General features: G+C 41.5%; 1 protein-coding gene across 3 annotated transcripts; it reads right to left on the bottom strand.

The window, feature by feature from the left end:
* Positions 1–290: 290 nt before the first annotated feature.
* LOC130472569 (eukaryotic initiation factor 4A-9-like) lies at positions 291–4338 on the bottom strand. Of its 3 annotated transcripts, XM_056843932.1 has the most exons (7): positions 3668–4337; positions 3309–3367; positions 2089–2158; positions 1896–2002; positions 1737–1820; positions 1513–1602; positions 291–983 (listed from the first exon to the last, which is right to left on the bottom strand). In XM_056843932.1, the coding sequence occupies exons 3-7, from the start codon at positions 2154–2156 to the stop codon at positions 883–885; spliced, it is 450 nt and encodes a 149-aa protein (XP_056699910.1). In that variant the 5' UTR covers positions 2157–2158; positions 3309–3367; positions 3668–4337; the 3' UTR covers positions 291–882. The 3 variants fall into 3 exon arrangements, with proteins under 3 accessions (XP_056699910.1, XP_056699911.1, XP_056699912.1); XM_056843933.1 differs by lacking the exon at positions 3309–3367 and having other exon boundaries at positions 3668–4338; XM_056843934.1 differs by lacking the exon at positions 1737–1820 and having other exon boundaries at positions 3668–4332.
* Positions 4339–8984: the final 4646 nt, after the last annotated feature.

Here is an 8984-nt window from a genome sequence, read left to right as displayed (position 1 = left end):
CGCACAATAGCTTAATGTGCGACGCAAATGACAATTTGAGCGCCAAAAAATTAAGTCATTTGCCTCGCACAATAGCTTAATGTGCGACGCAAATGACATTTTTGGCGCCAAAAAATTAAGTCATTTGCCTCACACATTAAGCTAACGTGCGTGGCAAATGACTTATTTTTTGTTTTTTTTTTTTAAATTGGTTTTTTAATATTTTATTGGAAATTCCAACATGATCGTCTTTGAAAGTAGACGCTTCCCAATACCGGGAATACATTTATAAATAATACCTGTCACAATAGTTTACAACGTAATTAACGTTCCCAATAAAAGGCAATTAAATTCGTCATAGATCAACCAACATGTTACAACAAACATAAAATTACTACAACAAAGGTATCTAGCTAGAGATCGAGTTCATATTACAAATTAAGCTAAAAGTCGACATTGTTCATGAAGTATTACATGTCCTTAAGAAAGTATTACAAATTAAACTAAACAACTTAAGGAATGTTTTCAAACTTTAAAAGAAATATTGCATATTAAGCTAAAAGTCGACTCGTACTTATTGCACGCATCGCGTGCACTACATCTTGATCCAGGGATGAAAAACTCAGGCATGCCCAACGACTAACAAATGCGCTATTAAAAAAAAAATTAAATAAAAGGGGGCATATTAAAAAAATAAAATTAAATAAAAGGGGGCATATTAAATCAATTAAGAGTACGTTATTACAAGATAAGTGAACTAAGATGCTATTTGTATACAAAGAAAACATCAGGAAAAAAACAACATAAGACGTACTTCCTTCGCACATAGAAAATTTTCTATATTCCTTTATGGGATACGACTTAATAAATGATTAATGATAGAAAACCACCTGGAAGAAAGCCTCAAGAGGCACCTGCAGCAACACTTCTAATTGTCTTAAGATCAAAGATTTCAATCCAGTAGCCATCAGGATCCTTTATGAATGTAATTCCTTTCATTTTACCTGCAAATGAGGAACCTTCTTTTTATTCAAAATATAATAAATAGTAACTTCTAATGTAGAAGCACCCTTGAACATTCAGATCAAATTTTATCATTAGAAAAATACCAATCAATCCTAACAAATAGTCGTAACTGGACACTCATACAATCATACATTATAGGTTGCTAATCAAGGTGACCCATTTTTATCACAAATCTCAACCCATTGCAGACTTGCAGTCAGTTTCCCAAAGAAAAAACTCACAAGATATATATCCAATAAATTATCACAAACACAAGCTCATTGAATCAAAATTCATAAACTCTCAAAATTCCTTGATAAATCCATAAATCAAAACTAAAAGAACTCATATGCATAAAGAAATAGTTTGACAAAAATAGAACTGTCTAACTATTTCAAATTCGAATAGTTGCTTTATACTCAACATATAGCCATAAGATCAATCTCTACCAGAAGTCCAGAATAGCAGCTTGGAGTGCTGCGACAAACATTTGAGGCTAGATTATCAAAATATGGACGAGCTAACTACCTGTTCCAAGTACTCCTGGGGGGACTTGATGCATCGAATAACAGCTTGGAGTGCTGTAAAAAAAGTCCTTCTCGTGATCAGATCCAAAACCTGTGGAAATCAGATAAAATTTGTCGTTAAAGATGTCATTTTCCAGTTTTCATTTCCAAAAGAAGGACAAATTTCTAGGCTTTATTCTTTTATAAGTTCAAACGAGTTCTGATATGGAAAAACTTTTCCTGTACCAGACTGGGCTTGCTGAATAACATCAAGACCCTTGCAGAATGGGATTATTCCCCTCTGTTGAATAGCAGAAGGTTTCTCGAAACCTGATAACGTACAGAGTTCCATTTTCAAATAACTAAAACAAAAACAATAAAAAAGAATGTAGGATTGAAATTTACCATAAGCATAGATTCCTCTAAGAAGATTCTCTGCCAAACCCATTTTATCGAAGCTTTCATAAACCTCGTCATATGAAGTGAAGAAATCACTTCCTTCCTCAGAAAGCCTTCATTGTCATGGAGTAAATGAAAATCAGTGATAAAACAATAAAACTTTCACAGATTATGTATTACAGCAAACTAGTCAACTTACAATTCACTCATTTTGCTGTCATACTGGCGAGCATCATACTGGGAACCTTCAGGTGCAACTCCTGCCATGACTGCATTGATCAAACAACCATTAGAATCTACAAAAACCCAAACTCTTTGAACGCAATAAGATAGATTTTTGGACAAAACCAGAACGAGAAAATCTATTTATTTCAATTGAAAATCATCCATAAGAGACCACAAAAATGAAAAATCAATGCTTTCCTAAAATACAGAACCAATGCTTTACCACGAGACCACAAAAATCAATGAATTGAAACAGTGCCAAAAAAAAGCTATCTATGTTTCGCATCTGCACAAATCTAGGGTAATTTTACGGAAACAAGTTACATGTTTCGGTACGATTCGATCTTTCGGGCCTAAACAATCACCATGTGCTAATAAATATTATGGAATATCTAATTACATGATAGAACTCTCTAATATAGTTAATTATTTAGGCAAACAATATAGAATACACAAACCAACACATCTATGAAATCAATCATAAACTACAAGCATGAGAGTACCTAACACCATACATAAAACTACAAGCAAACTCTCTCTAAGCTTCGTAGATTTATTGGTGCTCGGTTATACTAGAATTAATCTCATGTGGATTAACAAGACAAATAAAGATCACAGAATTCACTTTTTTAGTACAACGAGTTTATATGGCCTCACAAGTCTGTATACATCCTATGTATAACCTCAAATGACATCGAAACAGTAATTCTAGGTTTCCAACAGGCTGAACAATATGGAATTCTTGAACTACCAACAAGAAACCACACCATAAAGCATATGCGAACAAGGTATGCAAAATAATTATTATTAGTGTGATTGATGACCATATCAATGTTTGTCAAGACCAGAAAAACGATTGAGATCAGCTAATTGACAAATCCATGAATAAAGAGTCGACTTTCACAAACAGAGAGATAAAAAACCCGAATACCATCGACACCCAGTTAACTAACTCACTATTCATTCACTGATATATTCCATTTTTCATGTGATACTTCTCAATATGTATTAGTCTACTCGAGCTAGATACAAGAATGGGAATTCCACAATACTTCTTATAAACAACTAGCTTGACATTTAATTATCTCTAATGCTGAAAAGTGGGCAAAAAGGCAGACTGATTCCTCACAATTGATACATTTAAACACAACTCTTAGTGGATATATCAACGAAATTCTAAAGCAAAACTCATACCTTCTTCTCTGACGTTACTGTCAACTGGACCATAATCGGGTATGATAATCAAGTGAATGCTGCAAAGCCACAGAAAACAACGAAAGACAAATTGCCCTATAGAAATCAGAAATTAATTAACAAAAATTAAATTCCTAGTCCTAAATTGCCCTAAATTCAATCAAACAACAATGTAAACCTAAAATTCCCAATCATACTATCTCAGTTAACCAGTGCACACTTAACCAATTAAACACGTACATCACAAAAGGAGAAGCAAATCAAACAACAATGAAATCACAAGCTAATTAATCAAATCAAGCAACAATTAAATTACTGAAATCAAATTTCCAAATTTTATTTAAATTTTACTTAATTACCTTGAAATCCTGAGAAATTTCACGGACAATATGCTGGAATGGGAGCTCGCAGATGAAGAGGACACTTGCAGATTTCACTGTTTCGAAAACCCAACTATATCCCTCTTTCTCTCCCCACTTTTCTGCAATTTGAAGGCATGTACCGGTGTAACTCGGGACCAACTCAGTCTGAGTCGACTCAACAGAATGCCCCAAAACTCAGCCCCACTTCCACCGCACCCAAGATGAGTCGTCGCCGATTCATCCAACTCAGAGCTGGAGTTTTCAGAGAACGCGGCTTGAAATCTGGCTGAAGAAGTCATCGCTTTCAGATCTGGGTTTGCCTCCTTCGTATTCGCTAAGCTTGAATTTTAAAACAAATATGAGAGATTGGGATGATTTGGTGAGAGGAGACTTTGAAGGGAAAGCTCGATATTGATTTTGAAGGAGAGATCGACAGAGAAGCTTTGGAGTTTCAACAATGGAGATCTGGAAAATACGAGAGAGAAAGAGTTGTACAGGGGAGGCAGGATATGTATGAGAGAATAGGAGAGAAAGGGAATATGAGCAGGTAGACTGCGTCGCACCAAATAAAAAAAAGGAAAAGGTAATAATTAAATTTTAGAAACCGAAATTATCGTACATTCTTAGGTGGACACGCAGTGCATCGCAGATTTGTAAATCTGCGTGGCAAATGACTCTAGGATGCTCCTAGAGTCATTTGCCACGCATATTTGTAAATCTGCGACGCACTTGATTGAGTCATTTGCCTCGCAGCTTTGTTAATCTGCGATGCAAATGACTCTGGGGGGCATCCTAGAGTCATTTGCCTCGCAGTTTAACAAAGCTGCGACGCAAATGAGTAAATTTTATGCTAAAATTTGTTATTTGCATCACATGTTCAGAATGGCGTGGCAAATGCGGGGATGCAAATAAGCCTTTTTCCACTAGTGGAATAGGGTAAACTGACGCCCACTTGGGAGGGACCCTATGAGATCTATGACGAAGTCAGAGATGGAACCTATCGCATTCAGGACATGCAGGGCCGACCAATTTTACGCACCTGGAATGCAGACAATCTCAAAAAATACTTTTTCTAGGGTGTATTCTAACTATCTTTTATGAAAGAATCTGTGGTTTAGACAACGGCCGCTAATGGTCCTAATGGAGTAGTAGTCTCTCTTGTAACCGGCTAAAATCGCCTTACAAAGTATAAATAATACTACTCTTGTTTCGTCTTATTTATTACTCTCTACTAACTTATCTAACATATGCATGCAAAAAGCCTAATCGAATAAAGGCCTAAGAAGTGGCCCCAGATTAGGACAACATTTACAAGCCTAATTGTTTGAAGCCTAAGAAGTGGCCCAAATTAGCATAAACATAGGCTGATCACCTATTAAATTGTAAAAACCGTTCCCGAAAACACGAACGTCTATTTATCTAAGAAAAATAGGTTCATTCCTATATGCCGCGGCATGCCGCTTCACATTGACGATGGGGGCAAACCCCCACATAAGTCATACGCTGCGGCATCAAACATGCCGCGCCCAATTTGCGACGGGGGCAAACCCCTCACAATTTGACGTTTTCTTAAAAAACATGAATAATGTTCTAAGGCAAATAGGTTCATTCCCTATATGCCGCGGCAACAGACATGCCGCTTCACATTGACGACAGGGGCAAACCCCTCACAATTTGTCGTTTTCTTAAAAAACATGAATATTTTCTAAGGCAAATAGGTTCATTCCCTATATGCCGCGGCAACAGACATGCCGCTTCACATTGACGACGGGGGCAAACCCCCACATAAGTCATACGCTGCGGCATCAAACATGCCGCGCCCAATTTGCGACGGGGGCAAACCCCTCACAATTTGTCGTTTTCTTGAAAAACATGAATATTTTCTAAGGCAAATAGGTTCATTCCCTATATGCCGCGGTAACATATGCCGCTTCACATTGACGACGGGGGCAAACCCCCACATAAGTCATACGCTGCGGCATCAAACATGCCGCGCCCAATTTGCGACGGGGGCAAACCCCTCACAATTTGTCGTTTTCTTAAAAAACATGAATATTTTCTAAGGCAAATAGGTTCATTCCCTATATGCCGCGGCAACAGACATGCCGCTTCACATTGACGACGGGGGCAAACCCCCACATAAGTCATACGCTGCGGCATCAAACATGCCGCACCCAATTTACGACGGGGGCAAACCCCTCACAATTTGTCGTTTTCTTAAAAAACATGAACATTTTCTAAGGCAAATAGGTTCATTCCCTATATGCCGCGGCAACACATGCCGCTTCACATTGACGACGGGGGCAAACCCCCCACATAAGTCATACGCTGCGGCATCAAACATGCCGCGCCCAATTTGCGATGGGGGCAAACCCCTCACAATTTGTCGTTTTCTTAAAAAACATGAATATTTTCTAAGGCAAAAAGGTTCATTCCCTATATGCCGCAGCAACAGACATGCCGCTTCACATTGACGACGGGGGCAAACCCCCACATAGTCATACGTTGCGGCATCAAACATGCCGCGCCCAATTTGCGACGGGGGCAAACCCCTCACAATTTGTCATTTTCTTAAAAAACATGAATATTTTCTAAGGCAAATAGGTTCATTCCCTATATGCCGCGGCAACAGACATGCCGCTTCACATTGACGACGGGGGCAAACCCCCACATAAGTCATAAGCTGCGGCATCAAACATGCCGCGCCCAATTTGCGACGGGGGCAAACCCCTCACAATTTGTCGTTTTCTTGAAAAACATGAATATTTTCTAAGGCAAATAGGTTCATTCCGTATATGCCGCGGCAACACATGCCGCTTCACATTGACGACGGGGGCAAACCCCCACATAAGTCATACGCCGCGGCAACACATGCCGCTTCACATTGACGACGGGGGCAAACCCCCACATAAGTCATACGCTGCGGCATCAAACATGCCGCGCCCAATTTGCGACGGGGGCAAACCCCTCACAATTTGTCGTTTTCTTAAAAAACATGAATATTTTCTAAGGCAAATAGGTTCATTCCCTATATGCCGCGGCAACAGACATGCCACTTCACATTGACGACGGGGGCAAACCTCCACATAAGTCATACGCTGCGGCATCAAACATGTCGCGCCCAATTTGCGACGGGGGCAAACCCCTCACAATTTGTCGTTTTCTTAAAAAACATGAATATTTTCTAAGGCAAATAGGTTCATTCCCTATATGCCGCGGCAACACATGCCGCTTCACATTGACGACGGGGGCAAACCCCCACATAAGTCATACGCTGCGGCATCAAACATGCCGCGCCCAATTTGCGACGGGGGCAAACCCCTCACAATTTGTCGTTTTCTTAAAAAACATGAATATTTTCTAAGGCAAATAGGTTCATTCCCTATATGCCGCGACAACAGACATGCCGCTTCACATTGACGACGGGGGCAAACCCCCATATAAGTCATACGCTGCGGCATTAAACATGCCGCGCCCAATTTGCGACGGGGGCAAACCCCTCACAATTTGTCGTTTTCTTAAAAAACATGAATATTTTCTAAGGCAAATAGGTTCATTCCCTATATGCCGCGGAAACACATGCCGCTTCACATTGACGACGGGGACAAACCCCCACATAAGTCATACGCTACGGCATCAAACATGCCGCGCCCAATTTGCGACGGGGGAAAACCCCATACAATTTGGCGTTTTCTTAAAACAACGAATATTTTCTAAGGCAAGTGGGATTACTCCTACATGCCGAAACAAAAAAGTAATCCAACTGCGAGAAGCCGCACAATAATCCCCATACCCAAGTTCAGCGGCAATCATACTGATTGATTGACTTGCGTTAATCAATCAACTAAAATAAACTTGGGCATGGGAGTCTGGTCCAGAAACTTGCAAACACCTGCTCTGGGGCATAAATTGGACGGCCAATCATACACGACATCAATAACAGAGAAGGCATTTAAAAGTCTCAAACTAAAAAAGATAATATAAAAAGGTGACGAATCACCACTGCTCTGCGCTCCAAACGGCGCCAAATTCAAACAGAAAATTAAAAATTATCCAAACAAACGCCCAAGGCGTTGAAACACAAATAAAAATTATTCATTACAGACGCTCTAGGCGCCGTAAAAACTGATTTTGATGAAGGGGAGTGGAGTTAAGACCCAGGAGGACGGGCAGCGGCAGAATGAGCGGAGGTCGACGTGCCCACACCATCTGGACCGTCGACAGCAGGCTTTGAGGTTGGCTGAGCTGAAGTCCCCTCCTCCGGAGCCAGTGAGTTCACCTCCTCACTTTCGGCGTCGGAATCCTCAAACACGGGAGGAGGAAGACCTTGTTGCTCGGCCTCAATAATTGCACCCTGCTTTTGAATTTGCCGCTCAAACCAGGCGAATGAGAAGTCCTCCATGGAGGTGTCCCAGGCTCGGCGAGTTCTCTCTCTCACCTCCTCCGCACCCAACTTGGCCTCGTCCTTGACCCGAGAAACCTCAGCGTGAGAAGCTGAGACCATCTCTTCAAGGCTGGCCACTTGCTGACGCAAGCCCGCAGCTTCCTTCACCTTGGCTTCGGCCTCCTGGAGGAACGACTGGGTAGAAAGGGCTTCGGCATTAAGGGTCTCAATAGCAAGAACTTGTTCATTAATTTTGATCAAGCACTGCCTCTTGTCACTCCTCAGGACGGCCAGCTCCTTGCTTTGAGCCTCAATGGTCTCCTGCATCTCCACCCGAACCTTCTCTACCGTCGCCATGGCATAGTCGCCGGCATCGGTAGCCTTATGCACCTGCCGCTGAAGCTGACTGGTGACGTCAGCTCGCCAGCGTTTAAAGCCTTCAGCCTTAATGAGCAGCTGTGGAAAAATACAAGTAAGAGGGGATACAATTATTAAGTCAAAAGGTGAAACAAAAAGTAGGACGCTTACATCTAAAAGGACCGCCTGCATAGCCCCAAACTGCGCATCCGCCGCCGGAGGGAATTGGTCCACATATTCCTTCGGCACAGCCTTGATCAACGAAGAAATGATCTTAGCCTTATCCCGGGAAGAGAAGTGCCGAGACGGAGGAATATTGCGGACCTCATCGTCCAATGCAATGCCGTCTGCCGACGAGAGGCTATATAAAGAAAAAGCAAGAGATTATGCAAGCCCTTAACCCAAAAACAATTAAGTCTAAAAGAATCCTGAGCATACCTGGATCGTCTCTGCCGCGGGGAGGAGGACGAGGCGCCTCAGGAGTCCGAGCCGCCTGAGCCGATGGATGATCATCCTCACCATCGAGGATCTCCACCGGCGTAGGAGACGCAGCTCTCTTGCTGGGGCCGGCTC

Source organism: Spinacia oleracea, chromosome 4 (assembly GCF_020520425.1).
Source record: "Spinacia oleracea cultivar Varoflay chromosome 4, BTI_SOV_V1, whole genome shotgun sequence".
Taxonomy (NCBI): Eukaryota; Viridiplantae; Streptophyta; class Magnoliopsida; order Caryophyllales; family Amaranthaceae; genus Spinacia; species Spinacia oleracea.
This window is presented reverse-complemented; position numbering and strand designations above follow the sequence as displayed.

Coding starts and splice junctions, on each gene's coding strand:
- LOC130472569 (XM_056843933.1), bottom strand. CDS start 2,156: ATGGCAGGAGTTGCACCTGAAGGTTCCCAGTATGATGCTCGCCAGTAT. Junction 2,003..2,088: donor GACAGCAAAATGAGTGAATT/GTAAGTTGACTA, acceptor ATGACAATGAAG/GCTTTCTGAGGAAGGAAGTG. Junction 1,603..1,736: donor TATTCAGCAAGCCCAGTCTG/GTACAGGAAAAG, acceptor TGATTTCCACAG/GTTTTGGATCTGATCACGAG.